This window comes from Manis pentadactyla, chromosome 11 (genome assembly GCF_030020395.1).
Source record: "Manis pentadactyla isolate mManPen7 chromosome 11, mManPen7.hap1, whole genome shotgun sequence".
Lineage (NCBI taxonomy): Eukaryota > Metazoa > Chordata > Mammalia > Pholidota > Manidae > Manis > Manis pentadactyla.
Window position 1 is genome coordinate 100,588,548 of NC_080029.1, and position 24,647 is coordinate 100,613,194.

General features: G+C 38.6%; 1 protein-coding gene across 2 annotated transcripts in view; it reads left to right on the forward strand.

Annotated features, from left to right (window-relative positions):
• Nucleotides 1-24,647, forward strand: part of TMOD2 (tropomodulin 2) — a 50,033-nt gene extending 25,386 nt beyond the window's left edge. Inside the window, exons 6-10 of one of the 2 annotated variants that reach the window (XM_036917773.2) lie at nt 1,103-1,233; nt 3,405-3,512; nt 9,984-10,127; nt 14,628-14,772; nt 16,689-24,647. In XM_036917773.2, coding sequence (XP_036773668.1) covers nt 1,103-1,233; nt 3,405-3,512; nt 9,984-10,127; nt 14,628-14,772; nt 16,689-16,723 — 563 coding nt within the window. In that variant the 3' untranslated portion in view covers nt 16,724-24,647. The remainder of the gene's footprint in view (nt 1-1,102; nt 1,234-3,404; nt 3,513-9,983; nt 10,128-14,627; nt 14,773-16,688) is intronic. The other variant, XM_036917772.2, reaches the window with a different exon arrangement.

The window sequence follows — 24,647 nt, forward strand, 5'->3', positions numbered from 1 at the left end:
TTCTTCTAATGGATAGCGTATTATTATAAGATTATGTTATAACTTACTTAACCATTTTCACATTGATAAACATTTTGTTTATATTTCATGTCTTGCTGTCACAAGTAATACATCATTGGACATCCCTGAATATATGCCACTATGTATTCATGCTATTTTTTCCCTGTAGATTAGATTTCTAGATACAGAACTACTGGGTCATAGAGTATCCATGCTTTAAATTTGATGGATAATGCCAAATTACTCTCCCAAAAAGTTTGTACCAGTTTACATTCTCACCAGCAGTATATAAGGCTGATTTTTTTCTCCACATTGTTGCCAATTTTTTATGTTACCTCTTTTCACATGTTTTTGCTAGTCAAATGGTATCTTGTTTTTTAATTTCAGAGTTTAATTACTTTTTATATTTTTTGGTTGAGCAATAGAGATTCTTCTAATCATATTATTTGTTCATTTTTAATTGGGTTGTCTTATTGTTTTATAGACAGGCAAAGGGAACTTTTATAGAAGTTCTGTGTATATTGGGATATTAGCTCTTTGTTTGTTACATATATTCCAAACATTTTCTGTTAGCTGCATTCGAGAGTCCTTCTATTCTCCTTTTCCATCCTTTTCTCTTCCTATACCCTCCTAAAAACTACAGCTCCAAAATGGAAATCAGAGGAGTGTGGGGTATGGTCAAGAGGCCAGAGGAGTATTATGGTTTTAGAAATCAAGATACTTAGTATTTCTTTCTTGCATCTCAGATTCGTGGTTTGGTCATTATAGACCGAAAGTGGCCCATATAGAGCAGCAATAACTGCCCATGGATGTTCTTTTTAGGATTGGAATTAGCTGCAGGACCTCCTGTACTTTTGGCCTGTTAGAGTGTTAGCCACTGAGACTTCTCATTGCAGTTGAGAAATATCAACCTTTGAAACTGTAACTTGGAGTCATACCATTCTCATGCTTGCTTAGTTGAAAATAAGCTAATCATCACTGATATTAGGGTATTATTGGAATCAGAGTATATGAAGAAACATCATTTTTGGGGGTAGGTTGTCTCTGATTTTGACAGGGGCGCCCTTACATTTTCTTTCTAAAATTAAAACTTGTATCTTAGATGTGGTCAAAGGTGAAAAGGTCAAGCCAATATTTGAGGAACCACCCAATCCCACAAACGTTGAAATAAGTCTGCAGCAGATGAAAGCCAATGATTCCAGCCTACAGGAAGTCAACCTCAACAACATCAAGGTATTTCATTGTGATTGTAGGTCACTTGATTTATCATGAGGTCAGAAAATTTACAGGGATGACTGAGTACCTGCTTTCACGCTTGTTTCCAATCCTTTGTAGTCACTGCCTTTGAGGCAAGATATCCTATTCAAAAGAAGTGGGTTTTAAAAAGTTATTTCTAGAATTCTTTGAAAAGAATCACAATACTTGTATAAAAACATAGTGTACTATGGAGAAGACAAGTAGTGACTCTATAGCATCTTACTACACTGGTGGACAGTGACTGCAGTGGGGTGCTTGGGGGACTTGATAATATGGGTGAATGTAGTAACCACAATGTTGCTCATGTGAAACCTTCATAAGATTGTATATCAATGATACCTTAAAAAAAACATAGTGTACTAGTTATCTATTGCTGAGTAATAAATTACTCCTAAACTTAGAGACTTAAAACAACAAACATTTATTATTTCACATGGTTTTTGAGTGTCAGGAATCTGGGAGTAACTTAGGGTCTCAAATGAGCCTACAGTGAAGCTGCTCAAGGGCTGCAATCACCTGAAGGCCTGACTGGGGCAGAAGGATCCACTTCTAAGATGCTGGCCTCATGTTGTTGGCAGTAGGCCTCAATGTCTTACTACCTGGACCTCTCCATAGGGCTTCCCAAGTGTCCTCACATCATTACAGCTAGCTTCTCCCAGAACTAGTGATCAAAGAGAAAAAAAGAGCAATAGGAAGCCACTGTGCCTTTTATGACCTATTCTCTGAAGTCACACATTATCACTTCTGCTTTATTCTATTTGGCAATAAGTTGTGTTAATTTCAAAGGTAGGGGAAGTAAGAATGTGTGTATGGGAGAGAAAGAGAGGAAGAAAACATTGCCTGATACCTATTTTGTTAATTTTTGCTGGGCCAACTTCTAGCATGTAATAATAATAGCTGACTTATATTGAATACTCAGTGTCTCAGATCCTTTGCTAAATACTTGAAATTCATTACAGTACTTCCCCCTTATCCACGGTCTCACTCTCTGCAGTTTCATGTATCCACAACCAACCATAGTCTGGAAGCAGATGATCCACCTTCTGAAGGTCACTAGTGGCCTAATGCAGCATCACAGTGCCTATGTCATTCACCTCACGTCATCTCATCATGTAGACATTTTATCATCTCACATCATCACAAGAACAAGGAAGATGAGTCCAGTACACCAAGATATTTTTAGAGAGGAAGTTCATGTAACTTTTATTATAGCATATTGTTATGATTGTCCTATTTTATTAGTTATTACTGTTAATCTCTTACTGTGCCTAATTTATAAATTAAGCTTTATCATAGATATGTATGTATAGGAACAAACATTGCATATATAGGGTGTGGTACAATTTGTGGTTTCCAGCATCCACTGGGGGTCTTGGAACATATTCCCCAGAGATAAGGGGGGACTACTGTATCTCACTGAATCTTTAGTGGGACTTAAAGAGGTTGAGTTGCACATGGCCACAGAGCTTGTCTGTGTTGCATGTCAGCTTCTAGTACGCCCTTGATTGCCTCCCTCCAGTGGTCAGTACTGTGCCAAGTACTGTGGGAGAGGTAGTAAGATTCATTTGGTCTTTATTCTGAAAAACATATATTAGGAGAAAAACACTAAACAAATAATTGCGACGTGATGCAGTAGGCCCCCTAATGTTATGGAAATGCCGGTAAGGAAATTTTTGATCCTGCCTAGTAGAGCCAATAAGCAAAGAAGGACTTACTTCTGCTGGGTCTTTAAAGATGAGTAGGAATGAATCAGAAAGAAGGATAAAGGAACTTCCAGGCAAAGGGAAAAGCTCTAAAGGTATGGAGGTAAGAAAGACCACGGTATAGTAAAAGAATGGCAAGTAGCTCAGTCTGGCTAGAATATAGAGAATGAAAGAGGAAATGAGGAAGGTTTGTGCATAATTTCTTAGAGAAAACAGAAAGATGATGCCAGAATGTCACATTATGTAAGATTCCCTTATTGGACACTAAGTGGTGTTATTGACTTGGGATGACTTGGCTGCTGGGGGCTGATGAACGTCTTTTTGAGGGGATATCATGCAATTAGTCATCTAAACATACAAAGTAGTCAAAAGCTGTGGGTCCTTTGCTTGGGGTGGGAGTGGTAAAGAATGATTTATCAACCATCTGTGTCTTTCCCCTCTTAGAACATTCCAATTCCAACCCTGAAGGAATTCGCAAAAGCTCTGGAGACCAACACTCACGTTAAGAAGTTCAGCCTGGCTGCAACCCGCAGCAATGACCCTGTGGCGATTGTGAGTAAAATTCTTAGAAATGTAACATGAAAATATTTAATCCACTAGAAAGTGTTTTTAATTGGTTTTGTCAATTAAGAATTTTAAAATATGGTAAATGTATTTTCTACTCAGTTAATAAAATTAATTATAATGAGTCAGTAAAGCAGAACCCACTGTTGGGCTCTTTGAATTAACTGAATTTTGTTAGCCCAACGTTTTTAGGAGAAAAACAGATTAGATTAGACACTTAGCTAAATAAATATTTAGATTTTGTTCTGTACTTGGTACAAATTTCCTGAAACTTTTGCATGTATATTAACATTCTGTCACAGTCAATGGATATTATAAGACTCTTATATCCTAGAGGAACTCAGCACATAAAAATATTAAAGTATATTTCATTTTAATCTTTATAATGGATTAGTATATTTCAAAAATACTTTAACAATATTCTTTTAATATTGCAAACAACCAGATCATTTTTTATTTGACACAGTTAACCAGAATATGAGAAAAATAACCAACCAAAAGCCCTGTTCCTTCTATGCAATTTAGATAATTCAGCTAAATAAGGAAGCCCCTTGACCTGAGTAAATGCTACTGCCATTACCACCATCAGTGTCATTCCTGGTAATAGCTAACATTTCTTGAGCACTTAGTTACTGCCGGCAGTAACCACTGTGCTTTAACCATGTCATCTCACCTAATTCTCATGATACTGTTAGTTATGTAATATTATTAGTTCCCACTTCAACAAATTAATAATCTGAGGCTCATGGAGGTTAAATAATTTTTCCAAGGTAACACAGCCAGCAAGTGGCACCAGCAGGTCTTCCTGGTTCCACAACCAGGATGTTTAACCATCAAGCTATGCTATATGTACATGCAATGCTTCACTGTAATACATTTGGTAAAATATGGCTGTAATTGGGAGTCTGAGCATCAGCCTGTGGCTCTTTGGCACCTAATGCTCTGTTCATGAATCAAGCTAGAAAAACAAAAGTTTTCTTGACTTGATGATGTGATTGAGAATAGCATGTCTTTCAGAAGATCTAAAATAGCACTACCCATCACGGTGCTGGTACAGAGTAGATGTTTGAAAAAAAGGCTTGTTAAATGAATGAATGAATGTTCCCTCCAACCTCTCAGCAATAGAGAATAGTTCCATGGTGACAACAGCAAATTTGAAATGAGCACTCATGTAAAAGAAGGACTAAGCTACAAAACTGATGTTTTCAACCAGCACTTATTACCTATCTAAATTTGTAGATTGAAAGCAGCTTTGAATTTGAAACCTATCATTGAAATAGAAAAATAGCAGAACTAGATCATTGGTAAAGGTGAAATCAGCAATTTAAAGATTCTTATCTGTTTATGATTTTATGTAATCTCTGCCCTTTGGTTGATTTGTTTTCAGTAAAGCAAAAAAATATTCACAATGCATTCTGAATGTAAGTGACTAAAGGGATAAGAGAAATGATTTGTTACTTCTATTTAATGTGTTATTTACAGTAAAATTGCAGGGATGGGAAATAGTTCACAGTCCTTTGTCAACACTACTAGTAAATAATCTTAACCTTTTTACTCTAGGTTAGATACATGCCAAGTGGACTAAATAAATTCCAAATATAATAATCTCTTTGCATTTTTAATGCAACAGCTATGTGTTGAATGCATATCATGTGACAAGCACACCACACAATTGTCATGAATGATTGCTGTCCTTAGGGTATGAAGAGATAAGCCTCTTTGGCTTTATGCCTAGATGGCTCCATATAGTCCAGCTCTCACCTTGCTGCCCCCAGATGGTTCCCCTTGCAGCTATACCAAAGGAAAGAACCTTTTGGTAGGTTGAAAATTGGTTGATTGATTACCCCACAGGCAATAGAAATCTTCAGACTGTGGTTATGGCTTAACAACCCATGCTGAGAATTCACAACATTTAAACAAAGAGCTTCAGTAGACTTTATTTAAGGCTCAGAAACAGATCCAATGAGGCACTTGTGGGATTACTGTGAATGTAGACAAGCTATGTGTATGTGAGATGGCATTGTCCCCATTTTACATATAAGGCAACTGAAGCTCAGAGAGGCTGAGTAACTTAACTAAGTTTGCATGGCATTTGCAAGCCAGGAAGTGAATTTAAATGACCTGTAATCATGATCAGTTCACCATGCCCCAAATACTTCCATGTAACCACATCTATGGCAGGGAGTATTAATGGACCTTGCTGCACTGAATGCCAATGTAAAGAAAAGGTCCAAATATGTAAAAAAAAATGCTGTTATTGTTAACAGTAATACCACATAAAAATCAAGACTTTAGGACAACACTGCCCATAGAAATAAAATGAGAGCCACAAATGGAAACCGCATATGTGATTATAAATTTTCTAGGAGCCATTTTAAAAAAAAGAAAAAGATGGAATTATTTTTAATAATATATCTAAATTTAATATATCCAAAATATTATAATTTCAAAATGTAATTTTAAAATGTAATATTTCCCATTATTTTTCATACATAGCACAAGTGTGTTTTATATTTACAGCATGTCTCAATTGAGACTGGCCATTTTTCAAGGGCTCAATAGCCACACATCTCTCTTGACTACCCTTTGGATGGTGCAGGTGTGGCCAGGGCAGGAAACTGCATTTCCATACAATCTGTAAAGTACAGACAGCAAAACCTTCTCTTTAAAAATGTATTTCTACTCTAATTATTTATATAACATTTAAGAAATCTAGCCTTTGTGTTACTAATTTTATCCCTACCACATAGATGCTCAAATAATTGCTGAACAGAAACGAACTTGGGCCTACAGCCCATGGTTATGTTTGGCTGGGTCTCCCCTGTTTTGTTCGGCATGAGAAAAGTGTTTTCTCAAGTTTAAAAGAAATTGGCAAGATCCTGACTACTTGCCAGGAGGTCCTGCAACTTTTTTATAAAGGTCTAATTGCTTTGACATTTTGTCATTCTAGTAGTGAATGTCAAACCTAAAACTTTGAGCATCCATGAGGAAAGGTCTGATACATTCCTTTCTGGTGTTCTAATTAAAACGTGTACATTTCATTCTAATTAAAGACCCAGCACTGAATAAATGCATTTCAGTTTACATGGTGTGCAGTACTGTCAGTCCAAATCCTTGCACTTTCTTTGTAGTTAAAGCAACTGCTTGACTAATACACGGGGTTATTCTAGTCTGGTGGTTCTCTTCCCTGCAGTTTTGCCCTCCAGGGGACATTGTGCAATGTCTAAAGGTATTTCTGGTTGTCATGACTGGGAGGGGTACTGTTGGCATCTAATCAGTTTCAGAGGCTCCCAAACATCCTATGGCATACAAGACAACCTCTCACAAAGAAGAATTCTCTGGACTCAAACGGCAGCAGTGCGGAGGCTGAGACATCCTGCTCTTTCCTAAATCAGATTCCTTCTCTTCTTATGTCTTTTCTGCCGTAAAACAATTTTGAAGTTCCTTGTTCTATTCTGCAGAGCAATCACTCATAGCAATTTGTTTTTCATTCTTTTAGTTTTTGTCTTCATGACTTTAATTAAAGTGGTTGTGAATCCTGGCTGAACATCAGTCACCTGGAGAGCTTTTCAAATATGCTGCTGACCAGGCTACAGCCTGAGGTTCTGATTTAATTCATTTGGGGCAGGTCCTGAGGATTGGTATTTTTTTTAAATTTGCAGGTCATTCTAATGTACAGCCAGGATAGCAAACCATTAAAATGACACATTTTTATTTTTTATTTCTCATCTTAGGTAATTTTTTATTTTTCTCTCACTCTACCTTCCATCCCCCCTTCCTCTTCTACTCTAAATTGTAGTTATTCCATTATTTTCACACATTGAGCTTTATACGTTTTATATCATTATATTCTATGTTTCGTATACAGATTGATTTCAAAGGTTTAAAACTTACCACGGGTATTTACAGTTATCTGGTGATATTGATACAAAAGTCTGTTTTCATTGGTTTTATAATCTAGTGACAAATGCTGGTCTGATTCTTGTTCCTTTGTAAGTAATTAATTCTTTTCTTACGAAACCTTTAGGACTCTCTCTTTTCCCTTGGAGTTCTGAAATTTCACCTCTATGAGCCCACCTAAGAGTCTTTTTTGTTCATTTTGCTGAGCATCCAGTGGGTTCTTTCAGATAGATTCATGGCTTTTTTCAAGTGTAGGAAATTTTTCCCTACTATTTTATAATTTCTTTCTCTATTATTTCATAATTTCTCTTCTTCTTTCTAATTTGTTTTTTTTGGTCCTGAAATTCCTACTAGATGAATGTTGAACTTCTGTATCTTTCCTCCTTGTCTCTTTAAATTTCTATCATATTTTTTATTGCTGTCTTTTTACTCTTTCTTAGAAATATCCTCAGCCTTCTCTTCTAACTCACCAAATGGTCTTCAGTCATAACTCATTTTATAATTCTGGGTGTCTATTACTTTTCTTTATTTCAATGTAGTATTTAAAAATTTCAAGACATTTTCTTGTTCTTATTGCTTTTTTTTTTTTAAAGTAACCAGTATATTTTATGGATGCAATGTCTTATCTTTCTTTTTATTTTTTAGCGGGAGGGGAAAGGGAAAAATAACAATTAGAATTTTTGCATTTGTTCCATTCCCTAAATAATTTCTGTTGCCTCTATAGCATGTGTGGATAAGTTGGGTTCCTATGGCCAGGATCCTCACTGAACTTAAACCACCTGATGATGTAACTGGCCTGTTGCTAGGCTACCATTTCCACACCTTTAGGTAATAAGCTATTATTGCACTATATAGAGAGCTCAGCTAGTGCTCTGGGCGGAGGTAGAGACGCTAGTGCTCCATCTACCTAGTGCTCAACCTACTGCGGGGAGAACAAGCCAGATAATAAACCCTTTCACTCCAAAGAAACGTTCTCCTGTCATTTCTTTGGTCACACTGAATCCATAGCGAACTTGCCCAGGGCTGAAACCCATTGGCAAGACACATGTTATCTCACTTGGCCAACTTGGCTTTTCTCTTTCATGATGTTAGTGTTCCTAATGCATCTGGCAGTCACTCTTTGCCTGTTCATATTTCTGAATAGAGAACAAGGTTGTTTTGTGTAAACTAGGATAATTTCCTCTGCAGTTCTGTATATATATATTTTTACCAACAGACCTCCTCTCCCTTAAAAGGGTGGCTCTGTTCTATTTCCTTATCTGTCACTATCTATCAGCCTATATATTTTATTTATTAATTTATCAGTTCTATCCTCCTGCTCAAATACAAGCTCCCTAGGGCAGGATTTTTGCTTTCTCTGCTTCTGACACACAGTAGAAGCCCAATAAACAGTCTTTATTTGAGTGAATGAATGAATGAATGAGTAAATGAATGAATGAGTGCTTTTGGAAGCAAGCAGATGAACTGACCAATAGCCTTCTCTGTAGTATGTGTATGAGGAGCAGGCAGGCAGCCTGGGAGTCCCCCACAACTGCTACAGTTAGGAGGGCGTCTCTGTGGGAGGGGTACATATCACTGCATTTTATTCCTAGGCATAGCTGCTTCTCCCCTCCCTTTCTTCCATGCTATATTTCTCCCTCAGGTCCTAGCACCCGCACTAGTCGCTCTTCATGAGAGATTTTTCATTGGTAGTTGTACTGGCATTGCTCTTTCTCAAGGGGTGGCATGCTCTCCATCTGCCCTAGTTGTTTCACCTGTTCCTAAGGCAGCTCTTTAATGAAATGCCCTAGTTGGGACTTACCTCTGGCATTTCAGGCAACAACTTTCTTTGTTTCTCCAATCTTTCTACTTTCTGTATTTCAGCAATTTTTCAAGGTAATGGCCCTCCTTTTTTGTTTCCTTGCACTGTGAGTTCTAGTCCCTTAAAAATTCTATCTTTTCTTCATAACAGTGGGAAATGTTGGGAGCAATGGGATGGGAGCAGGTAGGCATGTGTGTGCAGTCTGCTGTCTTGAACTCGAAGAGGTCCAATGGCTTCGCCACTCTGAGTAGTTATTTTGTTCCAAAAGTTACTTTGAGGAATTCTGATTTATAAATGACCCAAAATAATGTGACTTAGTCGGTAGTGCCCAAATGCTAATTAACAGTGAAGTTTTTATCCATTCATAGTAAAAGGGATAAAATAAAATAACTGTGAAATTATGCCCTTTCTACATTTTTCCTAGTGTTAAAATGCCTTTGCTCCAAAAAAACAATTGATAATGATAACAGATGGTGGTAGGTATTTTTCATTGTCCTTAACAAAATGAAGTTGTGATCTTATGTCAGTACCTTCTGTTTGTTAGTTTTGCAGGTACGTGAAATTCATTTAATTCTGGGCTGCTGGACTAAACTATTTTTATTGCAGTTTTAAATTATCTTTGTTAATTGGAGTCAAGTACAATTTAACTATTGTTTTCTTTAAGTACTATAGAAAATGCCTGTATTTAATTTGGGGGCAGGCAGCTTAGTAAATAAATCTTTAGAAACCCTAATGGCTATTTCTGTTTGCTTAATCAGGCTTTTGCAGATATGCTGAAAGTAAATAAGACCTTGAAAAGTCTAAACATAGAGTCCAATTTCATCACTGGAACTGGGATCCTGGCCCTGGTAGAGGCGCTGAGAGAAAACGACACCCTGACAGAGATCAAGATCGACAACCAGGTAAGCTAACTGGCAGGCCCTGTGTGAAAGGGGAGAGTGCCACTGCAGAGGGAGTTAAAAGACAAAGTTGTGCCAATCTGGTTTGCTGTCTTGACTTTCCTCTATTTTATAACAGTGTGTGGTCTGGAGGGTGTGTGGGAGAACATGTTAATAATTCACCAGCGGCACAGAGGGGCACCTGAGACATAGAGAACCAGCCACCCCGCAGCCCCTGGCTACTCAGGCACCAGAGGGGAAAGGGGCTGGGGTGGGGGCCTGGCAGAGGCCTCACAGCTCTTTGTTCGGCCATCAGCCTTGCCTCCTAGCAGGAATCCCAGAGCAGCTCTGCCCCAGCCTTGCTGTTGCCTCTCCCTGGACAGGACTAGAGCTACAAGGAGAAAGGACACTGGCCATGCCCAGACCCTGACTCCTTGTCCTTGGTGGGAGGCTGCCAGAGCTGAAATACAGAGCAGAACCGGGCTTCTGCAGTGTGGTGCTGGCCACAGAGCCCATTTAAAGGAAGCCAGGTTCTAGAAGGCTTCCGAGTAGCAGGCCACACCCATAGTGCAATCACAATCTCAGCAATATCCCACCCACAGCCAAAGCGATCTGCTTTTCCCTGCAGCCACCACTTCCTGTACCCTGAAGACCTCTTTTCCCAGCAGCAGCTGGCAGTGCCTCTGGGGTTACTCTGCTCCAAAGCACAGAAAGCAGCTCTCAGTTCTCAGCATACTGCAGCACCTGCTCCTTTAGCTATAGCCAGTTGTCTGCAGTGGGATTCAGTGAATCTTAAAAGTCTTGACACCATATAGTGGGAAGAAAGGGCCTGGAATAGACCAGAGGAAGGAGCGAGTGAAGAGATTTGTGCTGTGAGCATTCTCCATGAGGTGGTGGAGCCATGCTTGTTGAGTGCCCCCTGCACGCCCAGGAAATTCCCTAGTCAAGATACCCTAAGATCTAATAAAATTCCAGGGTTCCACCCGGGACTTTTTTGAAAGTCTCAAAACCCCCAACAGGTCCCACAAACAGCTCTACTTTCCTTCTTTGCTAATCAGGACAAGTGAGCTGTTTCAGTGCAGGTCCTGTGCCCCTGCACTCCTCGTGAGCCTGTTGCCTCCAGAGCAGGGGAACCTCACCAGGAGACAGACGTCCCTTCACTCGCACCCTCCCCAGAAGGGATGCATCACCAAAACAGCTTTCCCAAAAAATGTGCACATGTGGGCATGCACACTCAGGAGTAGCTCAATGCTGTGCATCTTGGTGTGTGTCCAGCAGCTAATAAATTAAGAAAGAGGCATCAGGGAGTGGGGGAGTAGGAAAATCAGCGAGTGAGAAATAGGAAGTGAGAGAAAAGAAGAGAGAACTCAGAGGTATTTATTGAATAGACTAGTATCACAAACAAGAGAGCTCTCAGGAAATATTTCCAGAAGATCTGAGACAGAAGTGGATACCTTATTCCAAAGTGTATTTAACTTTTTATGTTGGTTTATGTCATTGTGAAACCCCATATCTGAATAATGTTCCAAATACTCTGTTCCTAATTTCTTATAAGAAACCACCGAGTTAGGGTTGCCTGATAAAGTACAGTTAATCTGAATTTCAAATAAATGACAAATAAGTTTTGGTATATGTATGTCCCGTAAAATATTTGGGATATACTAATACTAACAAAGTATTTGTTATTTATTAAAACTCAATTTTAACTGGGTGCTCTGTATTTTTATTTGCTAAATCTACCAACCCTACACCTAGTGAATGAGATGAAATCCTGAAAATTTAAATTAGAGTAGCAGAATCACATCTGCTTCCAACAGTCTGCAGGTCCGTAATCCTCTTCAGTCTCTGCCTCCGCCCAGAGCACTGGGCAGAGCTCTTTATATAGTGACTCAGTCGTAATAGTTCATTGCCTACAGGTGTGGAAGCAGTAGCCCAGCAGTAAGCCAGTTACATCATCAAGTAGTTTAGGGTCAGGTGAGGTTCCTGGCCCTAGGAACTTCCACTTTCCCCGCAGCAGGACTCAAGTGCTTGGTATTTGTAAGGGGAAGTACAAGGATTGTATGTCATCCCTCTCAGTCAACCACATTCAACTTGAGCTCCTTCTGCCCTTGGATAGCACCACTTTGGCCCATCCAGGGGCATACACCACAGCTACAGCAACCCTGACCTTGGCTCAAGTCTCAATCCTTTACACAGTCCCACTATCCTATAGTGTGTCATGAACCAAAGTTGCTTATTAAACTGTGAGGTCGATACCTTTTTCACTGCCTCTCCCTCCCATAGACATGCATTGCTTAGAATGCTAATCTCTTGGCTGATAATACCCAGAATTGTTATTGTCTGACTGGAAATACCATGTTTTCATTTCTTGGGAAGAGACTTGTTTGACAGGTTGCTGGATGAAAAGAAAGTAGAGGAGCAAAGAGTTAAAAGCCTAGAACTTGCCTAGGATACAGAAGTTCCTCCATAAACTTTTCTCCTTCATTGACTCAATATTTAAATTTCCCAATTTCAAAAGGTATATTTAAAAATATATATTACAAAGGAATCAAAATTGCATGGCACAGAAATAGATTTGGCAGAGCAACAGAGTCCAGAAACACATCCCATATACCTGAGAATTTTGCAGCAAAGTAGTATTTCAAATCAGTGAGGGAAGAATGAAGGAAATGATGGTGAGACAATTTACTTGTATTTTGAAACAAAATGAAGTTGGGGTCTGTCTTAATTTTTATACTAAAATTCATTCCAGATGAAATGAAGATTTAAATATTAAAATATATGAAATCATGAAACAGAAGAAATCAGAAGGAGTAGAGAGGCTTCCTAAAAGCAGTATAAAATCTAGGAGGTTGATAAATTTAACCATGTGAAAATGAAAAAAAAGTCTCTATAATAATCGAAAAGACAGTCAAAAGACAAACTGAGTAAAGCATTTTCAGCACATTTGACAAAGACCTAATTTCCTAATACATAAGAAACTTACAAATCAATGAAAAATAAAAGCAGGAACTGTAAGCTGGTAGAAAAATGGACAAATGACAGAGGTTAGTAGTTTGCAAAAAGAGAAATGCAAATACATATTGTTCTTAATTTGAGGAATGCGAATTAAAGCAATTAAATAAATACAAAGTGAAATAATTTTCACCTATTGGATTGACAAAGATGGAAAAGATTGATAATATCCCATGTTGGCCAGGGTAGTCTCTCAAATGCTGTTAGCAGGAGTAAAAATGGTCATAATCTTTGAGTGTAAGTCAGTATTAGATCAAAATTTGAAGCCTGCTTACTCTTGGACCCAACTATAATTTACCTCACAGGCACATTTGCAGAAATGCCCCAGGAGGTACCATGTGTGCATGGGAAGTTGACTGCAGCATTCTTTGGATTAGTAGAAATGGAAAACAGTGTAACATTAAGTCAGGACTTAGCTAAATAAATTTTTCTCCATTACTGCAATGAAATGCTGTGCAGCTCTTTATAATGTTGAGGTAGACATATATTTACCTACATAAAAAGGTGTTCTTAATGTTAAATGAAAAATAAAAACATGTTTTAGAATGCTTTGCTAGTATAATCCATTTATGTGAAAAAAAAAAACCCATAGATGTAGGTGTAATTATGTAGACATATGAATGTATAGAAAATGTTCAAAAGACTACATACTACATGCCAAACTGGCTTTTTCTAAGGAATGAAAATATTGGGGGAGGGACCTTTTATATTTTATACAGCTCTTTGCTTGCTTTTTCTAAACAAGCCTATATTTTTTACTTTAAAATGTTTTCATGACCAAATTATGGAAATATAATTTTCAATGTAATTTTCAATATTTATCTTTACATACCCACCTTTTTAAAAACTCTATATTTAATTTGTAATTATTCTGTCTCAACTTAAAAAAAAAACAAAATACCTCTTTCCACCAACTTGAAAGACATGGGGATTTTTCTGTAGCCCAGTAACCCCTTCAGTGTTTGATAATGCACCTGGTCATAGTCCGAACCACAGTAAAGCCTCCCCAGGATCTCCTGATGTGCAGCTCTGCTGAGAGAGAATGCCCATCCTGTTGATGCCCCTGTGGGTGATGGTCCTCAGTTGTTTTTGAATATGGATCCCAGAATAGAAAATTCAGTCATTGGATTGATTGCTATAAGACAGTTTCACTATTTAAAAAACACCCATTGTTTAAACCACAGATACTGAGGTAAGTTGGAAACACCAAATACTACTTTTGCTTTAATTTTACTTCTGGAATCATGTTTTCCTTCATAAATAATTTGCTGTCTTTTTAGTTTAGCATGCCAGCAGATTCCGTTGGATTTTGCTTCTAGACAAGGAGCAGGTCTCAAATGACTGTATGGGAGAAATAATCTCAAATGATTTTAGTTCTTTCAATTTGAGGCTTTTGCTTCCTTGCCTTTGTTCAATAAGTAGCCAAGTAGCCATGCATCTTTCCCACGCAAGTAACTGTTTCCTCTTCCTTCTTGGTTGTCCTGTGTATGTGTCCACACCTGCAACCAGAGACAGCTGCTGGGAACAGCCGTAGAGATGGAAATTGCCCAGGTGCTCGAGGAGAATTCAAGGATCCTCAAATTTGGATATCAGTTTACCAAACAAGGGCCTCGAACAAGGGTGGCAGCTGCCATCACAAAGAATAATGACCTGGGTAATTAATGCAGCCATAATATGTGCTATTAGCAATTGGAAGGGCACCATGGCCTTTCATTCCTCTATTTCAGATATATTGTGTCACAGATATCTTGCACTGGCCTTTGGGGTACGCCCCTCTCTCTCATCAAGGCGCATTACTACATGGTCACAGGAATCCTTATCAGCTTCACAGTGTTTTAAGTTTTACTGTATCATTCTCTCAAGAAGAACTGTTTGTTCTTTTTTCCAGACAGCCTTTAATTTTTGCTTGATTGCCTTTATGTTTTTGGTTCTACTTCTTACATGTTGTTATTTGTTATCTGCCCCAGAAGATGGATACAATGACATGGAAATTCGCAGTTCATTTATGTTTGATCCCTGACTGAGTTTTAAATACTTGAGTTTAAATACAGTTATGTCTGATACTTTGGTGATTTACATGTGACATAAACTAATGAAGCTAGGTTATAATGGTTATACTCAGAGATAGTTTTTCAGTTAGTTCCTTTTTCATTTTTCCTGCTGCCTACTCTTTGCTGAAGATCCGTGGAATTTCTTCTCTTAGGATTGGTGGGTGAGGCATGTCCTGGTCAACCACAGCACTGAAGAGTGGCACAGACTGGGGAGCCTTGGTCTGGGGACGACCAAGCCACCTGAAGCAGCATGGCAAAGGGACATCCGGGATCAGATAGTCCACCTGGCAAGCAGTCAGCCAATAGCAGGCCTCCGTCCCCAGTTTAAGGTTCAGGGACAGAATGCCACATCGTGGACATTCTTGGGACTGTACAGGGGAACAGGGCAAGGTTTTCCACCAAGTATAGAATTGGCCGCAGGGAGCATTCAGATTGTGGACAAGACAGAAGCTAAGAATTAGAACAAGAAGGGGGCAGCTAAAGATTAGTGTCCAGTTCCCTGCCCAGATGTGCTTGGCCAAGACCCTGCGGCTCAGCCAAAGTGCAGTGTGGCCCCCTGAGGCTGGCTGGGCATTGGGCAGTGCTTGCTTCTGGGGTACAGAGGGCAAGCTAAGGGGGCAGCCCAGTAAGCAGGACTTTGTGGAAGAGTAGAGGCAGCACTGGGCGCCTCGGTAAAGCACATGGAGTCTGCAGCCAAACTACCTGGAAACCAAAGAAAAACAGGCAGAATGAGGTTTGAAGTAAACTGAGAAGCCATCCTGACCCCAAGAGTGGCAGCTGTGGGCAACAGCTTTTGTTTACTTTTCTGTAGGTTAGTTAAAGCAGAGAGTTACTGCAGGACTGCAGCCAGGGCACCTTCTTTGCCAAATCCAGGAAAGGTGAGAGTAGCCCTCGCCTATCTGCAGATGAACCTGCAGGTGGGGAGGTGAAAGGGAAGAAGTGGGTGGCAGAAACTGGGGCAACTGCTTTGATATTAAGGACTCACTTAAGGGAACCTTAACCTCAGAGTGTGCTGGCCATCTGAATCACACCTCCTTGGAGGTTGATACAAGTTTTTAATTAAAACAGATGTAGAAACTTTCAACTTCTGTTTGCAGCTGCTCCTGGTCTTCAAGCTGTAATCAAAATGAACAGATCATGAATGTGTCATCTTGGGGAGTAAGTTAAAGCCAGTTGATGACTGAGTTGCACAGAAGCTGAGAAGACATACTGTGGACAAATGACCATGAAAATATTTAGAAGTTCACAGGTTCATGGGTCTGTTCTGGACCTTCTACTCCATAGAAATGGGAAATCACTAACATTCAAGTTCCCAGCTATCAGACATAGCTTTATTTAAATGTAAGTTCCCCAAGACACTGGATTATTATATCATTGCCATGGATAATTAAGTACTGATATTTAAGATAACTGTCTCCTCAAGCATGTGGGATTGCTATTCTATGTGATTATTGTTATTTGTCTGGAATTTAAGTAATATTCTTCAATTTGTCTTTTGAAACCTTTCCTTCTTACCTAGTTCGTAAAAAGCGTGTTGAAGGAGACCGGAGGTAAACTTCTGCAAGAAGTGAACTCTCACCATGGCAGCCATTCAAAGACAAGCAAAAAGTCGTCTTCTTCCTCATCGGGACCATTCTATCAAAGGTTGCTCATCTCTGTTAACTACACAACTAATAACTTAATTGTTATTCTTTTTTATCACTATTTATCTTGGATTTTTTAATATGTATTGTTGTTGTATTTGCTTATGGACACCCCTGGCAGCTTGCACAGTAAGCACCCCTGTGGACTTACACAGATCTTAGTGGGTGATAGTAGTCAAAAATGATTTAACCACTACCATGTTGGGCTGTCTTGCTTTCTTACATGAGCTTTTATTTTAAATCACTGCAAGGAATTTGGTATGTAAATGTGTTTGTAATTGTAGTTATGATAGAGGCCTATCTCTGTTTACATGCATAACTTTGAGTTAGGCTAAATACTTCAGAAGTGTTCTGTGACCACGTAATAAGTCAGTATTGCCAATCTTTCACTGGGTGAGAAAATGTGACCAATTTAGCACAAATTCTCCCTTAGTTCTAGAAGAGTCACTAAATGCACATGCCCCACGGATTGAAGATATGTTGTGTCATCTTCATAAAAGTGAGACATCATTATGACACTTTAACACAGCATTAGCAAATAACTATAAAATATTAACCCACAAATATACCTTCAAGCTAGACTAAACTAGGTGGCAAAATTAATTAGTACACCTGCCTTTACTGATTATTCAACATAAACTTGATCTTTAAAATGACTTTAATGGATAAGATTTTTCAAAACTGTTTTAAAGTTTTCCAGACATGATGGGAAATTTTTAAATTTTAGTAAGAGGGCAGCTTTTTAAACAGTAATAAAATAAAATTATTTAAAAAAAACTCTAATAATTGCACCTTAATCAAGATTGTCTGATATGTATGATTGCATCACTTTGGCAAATTTTAGCATTTATTGCTTTATCTTTAGTATAACAAGATCACAGAGTGAAATGCAAACACTCAAATTATTTACACAGATTTTTGTCCACATGTTGTGATCCATCCAGACATTTGCAAGCATCAAGAAAAATGTGAATTATCACTTATCCAGATGTTTGTCATCTCAAGGACAAAGCCTGTGTCAGTACAAGTCAGATGATTGCATGGCAGTATTACTCACATTTAGCAGTGCAATAGGGTCATGCTGAACTGAGGGGACATGTCACTGCAGCCTTTGGCCCAAGCTCACAAGTCTTTGATAACTGTCAGTGCCCAAAGCTGTAATTGGTGGCACTCTGACACTGCCTCAGGCACCTCCCCCTTCCTCCTTTCTCTCCTCCCTTCCTTCCAGCTCATTCTCTTTTTTCTTCTTTTCTCTGAAAATTTGAATCTTGTAAAGGTGACATGCCTTGTGCTGGTGACACTGGAGCTGAAAAGATTGCTTACTTAGGTAGAAGGTGGACCCAAACCGGAATTCGTTTATTAATCAAGTGTTCCTGAGTTGCTTCTAGTTATCTTCTAAAACACATGGAAACTATTTAGGTAGATAGCCTTTAAAAAATCGGACATTTACCTTTATTATAAGTACCCACACCTGTATCTCTAAATTCCTTTCAAACATCTTTTTCTTGAAAATATTTAACTTTTTTTTTTGAGGTAATAATGAGAACATGTTGACATGTTTGGAACCCTAAAAATCCTTTAGTTTTCTACTACATCTCCCTATATATATATATATAAAACATAGTAAATATTATTTGATGGTTTCCAGTCTGATTTTTTCTTCTCCCCTACTTATTTAGGTGTGGGATGTTGGAGCCAATACCTACAGACTTACCGATTATTAAATTTTCAAGAATTTTGCAAACTGGTTGTTAAACAGCCATTATTAAAAACTAAATGACATGAACTTACAATTAAATAAATTACATTAAAAACAAAATACTCAAAATATATTTTAGTATTTCCTCTACTCTTGAGATTATAATATCTAGTGTGTCTATATGACAGAAATACTATGTAATAGCATACTAGTATATATCTCTTCCCAACTCAGAACGTCTCTCTAACTCAGAAGTTCAGTACTTCCTGTGGGTATTTAAAATTGGCCCATGGGAATTAGGCACCTATTACAAATCAGGGCATGGAGATTACATATTGCATATTACACATATTACAGATAAACACATATTACAAAATTGGCCATGGAAATTAGGCACATATTACTCTTCCCCAGATTGCTGGTTGATAAATATTCACCAGCACACCAGGAGTTGAAATGTGCACCCTTCTGTTTTTGTATACATATGTCCTGGTTATCATGTTGCAAAAGGGAAGAACATTTGTCTTAGGTGTTTTTCTCCTATCCCTTTAGATTTGTTACACATATACATACATAAGTGCTAAGTCCCTGACATGCCCACCAAGTAAGTCTTTCCCTCTTCTCATTCTCTCTCTTTATTGCCTTCACTCCTAAGAAATCTTGGATCCTACAGAGTATTTCCTGCAGCTCCAAGGTGCTGGGGACTCAAGACTAAAGCAGTTTCTAACCAACCCTGGCAGAAAGCAAGAAAAACAAAATCAGAATTTGACAGTGATTGTGCCACAGTTGTTGATAGTATTAAAGCAAGATAATGAAATATTATCAAAATTTAGCACTGTTTTTAGCTTGAAAGATAGTTGAATCACATGTAATAGAGTCTGTGAAATCAAATATTTATTATTAATGAGTTTATCTAATTTCCTGTGGTTTTTAAGTAGCTTGAAAGGTGACATTTCTGTGAGTATTCACATATTTACATATAAAATAACTATTAGAAGATAAATGTACATTTTTGGGAGCCTATAAATCATTTAATTAGCCTAGGATATTTCCCCATCTGCCCAAAGTGTGTAAGTAGAAGCCCTTTCTTGATCCTGAGCATGATTAATCCCTTACCATCTATCATGATGAGGCATAATGTATATAAAATATTTTTGTAAGTATGCATTTTGCCAAATATTATGTCAAGATATTTGGCAACATCTGGACAACTGATTGAAGGGAGATAATCTCTCCCCAGACCACCTCCCTTCCCCTTGTAGACTTGTACAGGCCCACACTAAGTGTAAAATCATTCACCTGGACTTGCAGGCTCATAGCACCACTATCTATCAAAGCATATGTGGATGATGACTTTAAGGAGATAATTTTAGGAGTCTAGAGATCATATCATTAGTCCAGCACTACATCTCTCCATCTACCTAAAGTTTATAATGGAAGGTGTTTTATCCTCATTAGCATGATTAAATCCCTTCTTTTAATCTTGGTAAGGTATAATGTAAATAAATGTGTGTGTGTGTGTGTGTGGCCAAATATCTAATGAGGTATGTGGCTACATCTGGACCACTGATTGAAGGGAGATGCTTTCTCCCAGCTCCATTTCCCATTTCCTTTTTAGAGTTGCTTCAGGCCCAGGCTAAATGTGAAATCATTCCCTGGAGTTGTAGCTTCAGTCACCACCCACCAAATTTCACAGCATGTATAGAAGATAACTTTTAGAGAATACGTATTAGAAGCCTGGAAATCATTTCACTGCTTAGGCACCAAATCTCTCCATATACCTAAAGGGTGCAAATGGAACCACTTTCATCTTCATCAACACAATTAAGCCCCTTCCTTCCATCATTGTAGGGTACATTGTACATAAATATTTTGTACTGAAATATCACCAAATACTGCAAGTGGTATTTGGCTAAACCTGGACAACAGATTGAAGGGGTGCTGTCTCACGGGCCCTCTTCCTTTACCCCTCTGAGAGTTGCTATGGGCCTGGGTTAGAGAGAGAATCACTAACCTGGAGGGGCTCATGCAGCTCACCCATCTCAGGGCATACAGTTCATCTGACGATAAAAGCCCATCCAGCTCCATTTAAAAACTCAGAAATCATACCAATGCCTATACTCCTCAGAAAAATCATCCTAAGGGAAGCCTGGCATACCAAGCCAAAAGAACAGCTGCTTCTCTTCCAGACACACGTGGCCCCTGGCAGGGCACCAGCGTTAGGGAAACCAGTGTGTTCTGAATAACTGCCATGAGAACATTTCAGACACTCAGACTTGAAACCAAGTTAAGCGTCAGCATGCTTTCAATGTAAGATAGCCCTTTAAATTAAAAAGGAGTTTGCAGCTATTTCCTTTTCCATAGATACACTGTACTTAGCCCTCTCCTAGGCACTGTGAAGGAGCCAGGAAGTATAAGAATTTGGGATTAATATAATTTGATATGTGTTTCTGGATCTGAGGGTAGAGCACCTTTTTTGCAAAGTGTTACCATCTTAAGTTCAAGTATGGATAGCATCAGCAGAAATGGGAAGGCTGCAGTAAGTTGTGAATACTGGGTTCTGTGGTATGTACCTATACTTAGTTGGAACTGTTTCTGGAGTTGGGTTTTCAATCATGATCCTGAAGCCTTCTTCCTCTTTTCCACTAATGATGCAATAGTAACTATTTTCCTTTTAGTGAACAGAGAATTAGAGGAAATGTTTTAGCTCTGCCTTCCAGTAGCAGCTTCCTTTTATTTCCTCCCACTTCCCCGCCACACCCAGCCATCCTCAAAGGTAGAGGACTGAGACATGCAAAAAAAACATGTGAGAGTGCTTGGAAGCATCAGCCTGAGCCTTCTGGATTAAAATCACCATGTGAAAATCATGGCCAGGCCTCCCAGTAACAAGCTGGAGAGAGAAAAGTACCCGGAACTTCAAGGGTCTATTCATTGTTTTCTTGCTCCCAACTCTAGATCAGATTGGACTTTGTTTTATTGTTTAGGATTTTAGTAAAGTGGAAGGGCTAAGAGGTGGGGAAGGAAGATGGGAGTTAAAATTTTTAACTTGCTCAAGAGCAGAAGTAAGCTCTGCTCGGTTTACCCCTTTATTTTCTGCCCACACAACAACGATTAAGCATTCAGTAGGTGGATGGAGTTATTCCAGGGTTTAAATTGGTTACCTGCCTCTGGGTACTGCTCTAGGAAGGCCATACACTTACCAGACATTATCTCAGTTTTGTGACGCATCATTGACTTGGGGGAGAGTGAAGGAGACTAGACTCTTCTCTGACATCTTCCATGATAGTCATTCTGAGCACATTGGTTTTGCTAGTTTGCATGGTGGAAGGGCACCATACCAACAGATCTGGACACTGACTCCTAATCCCATCACCAACACTTAGCAGGTATATGATCATGGGCAATTCATTCAATTGCCTGATAATTATAGACTATTTAGGGGGAAGAGCACTGGATTTAGAGTCAAGAAACCTGGACATTTGGCTCCATGCTTTCTTAGCTGGGTGACTTTGGGGCCAAGCCACTTAGTCTCTCGAGCCTAAGGTTCTTCAGCTATATTATAATGGGAATAGTATCTTCACTAACTACCTCACAGAATTGTGGTAAGAATATAATCAGATAATGGGATGAAAACACTAAACTGGAAAGGGCTACACAAAAGTGGGAGATCGTCTTCCTTATCTAGTCACTAATGTTTTCCACTGCCTCTTGAATCTGTTTTATTTTCTTCTGATCAACAATTACATCTTCCACATCATTTCAAGTATGGGGAATTGATCGAAGCATGGTATGGCGTAGGGGACTGGAATTATTTTGCTTTCCACATAGAGGCAGGAGAGGTGGTTGATGGGGGTCCAGGGGGTGTTATATACCAGTGGTGTATGCGGAAGGGCATTTTCTGGGGTAACTTTGACAGTAACTTGGTATGTGGTTAGGACCCTTGCGAAGAGCCTAAGGCTGGACACAAAGGGGAAGCCAACAGTGGTTAAGAATGAGGACCTGGGGCACTGCTGCCATCCTGTCAAGCTGTTACCACTCAGGGAGTAAGATGGGCTGTGACTTGAGGTGTGACACGAAGACTGTCCTTAGTGCTCCAGCAACTACCTAACAAGCCCGAGCCCTCATAGCAAAGCAGGGAGTGTCACTTGTGAGATCAGCTCTCCCTGGCAGCAGCTGCCTTGTTATCACCAGCAACGTTCACCCTAGTTGGTATTTTTCTGCTAAAAAGGATTAAAACATGGCCTCACAGGACTTTCCTAAGCACTAAGAGGCAGGAACTATCTCATCATTCTCTGTGTCTTCAGTAGCATCTAGTAAGATGCCTTGTACATAATAGGTGCTTAATAAATGTTGCTTAAATTGAATTATCCTCCAACCCTACCAGGACCCATTTGCCACCTGTGATATCTTTGGAAAATAATACTGATTTGGATGTCAGCTATATGTGACTTTGGGCAAAACTTGCGATCTATCTTGTCATCATTTTGTCTGTAAAATGAAGTGGGTGGATTAGATGCTTCCTAAGGCCCCTTCCAGCTCCCAGATGTTACAATCCTGTGACTCTAAGCTGTTGCCATTGCCTCTGAACGTGGGTTAGTGATGCCTCCTTTGTAGCTCCCTCTCTCTTCAGAAGGCTTTGTTTAGAGGAAGAGGCCTGGATATTGCACAAGCAGAGTTACCTGTTCCTCTTTCAGCTCTTTTTCTGTCTTCAAAATAGTTCTGCAGGAGCAGCCTTTTCTGAAAGGATATTTTTAAAAATATTTTTCTCCTCAGAATTGATGGAGAAGGAGAGGAGGAAATGCAAAGAAGGAAACTGAGCACAGTAAACACAGCATGCTTTTTATAGGCTTTCATTTAAAGTGTGTGTGTGTGCATGCAAGTGGGCACGTACACATATGTTTCTGAGCATAAAACAGAGGGAAGCCAATCAGAAGTACACTGTGCAATTGAGAAAAGCTGGCCCAGGATTAAAAATTTCCCATGTAGATAAATAGAAATTGGTCATATGTTGAAATGAGATGGATAGAAACGTACTCTTTAAGGACATTTTATTTTAGTACCAAACATTGCCAGCAACAATCTTCAGTTAAGAAATAAATTATTCCAGCCTAAAATTATTATCTCTACCACTTTGGTTTTTAAAAAAACCACTATATTCATGGAATAACATCTGTATTTAATTAAACCTTTATCTTATTAAATCTGTTTCTTCTATTCAAGGAAAACAAATAAGCAGCATTTTTCTTTGCATTTTAGAATGTAAAATACTTGCATGCCACCAGTGTGTAATATTTTACCAGTTCCGGTGCCTGTAATGTGTGACCTTAAGTGTACCTGTATTGTTTTGAGGAGAACGAAGGAAATAACACTTTGTAAACTGTTTAAACTTATATTGGCAACATTTGGTTAAACAGTTATTGAAATAACTGCATTGTTTCATTTTTCATTTTGAAACTTTTCAATAAAGGTAGACATTTATTGTATTAGGGAATTAAAGAGCAATTTGCCTTTTAAATGTGAAATTGAGCATTGTATGGGGGGAAATCTATGACAAAGCAAAATGTATGAAGCATGAAATACTTTTATCCTGGCAATAAATAAACATCCCAGTTGGCACAAATAGGTGCAATGTTTGACACTTTGGAATTAGCCAGCCAGATCTAATGCTAAGCTAAATGTATGCTGTTTTAATCAATTAACATCTTTCTGCTTTTAAAGATACAATGCATTCATTTATGTCTGGAATAAAAATTCCAAATGAAAATGTGCAGAGCATTAGGAATTAATAAACTGTCCTTTTAAAATGAAAGTAAAGACCGATTTAATCTGGCTAATTTTTAGACACATTGTTTCTTTAAAATAAATGGCGGGCACCATATTCTCATATTAGACAAGCACATTTGCAGAAAGGACTAAAACTTGCTCTTATTATTAAAAAGATAAGAAGTAGATAGACAACTAGAAGCAGCCATAGGGAAAAAGGGGATCTCATTATTAAAACAGAAGTGCACACATTCTGCTAAACAGTTAAAATTTGTTAGAATAAATAGGAGCAGAAATACAGATAAATGGGTTAAGTATTTACCTTGAATTTTTTATATTAACTTTGGATTTACTTTTTTAAAGCTATGCTGGA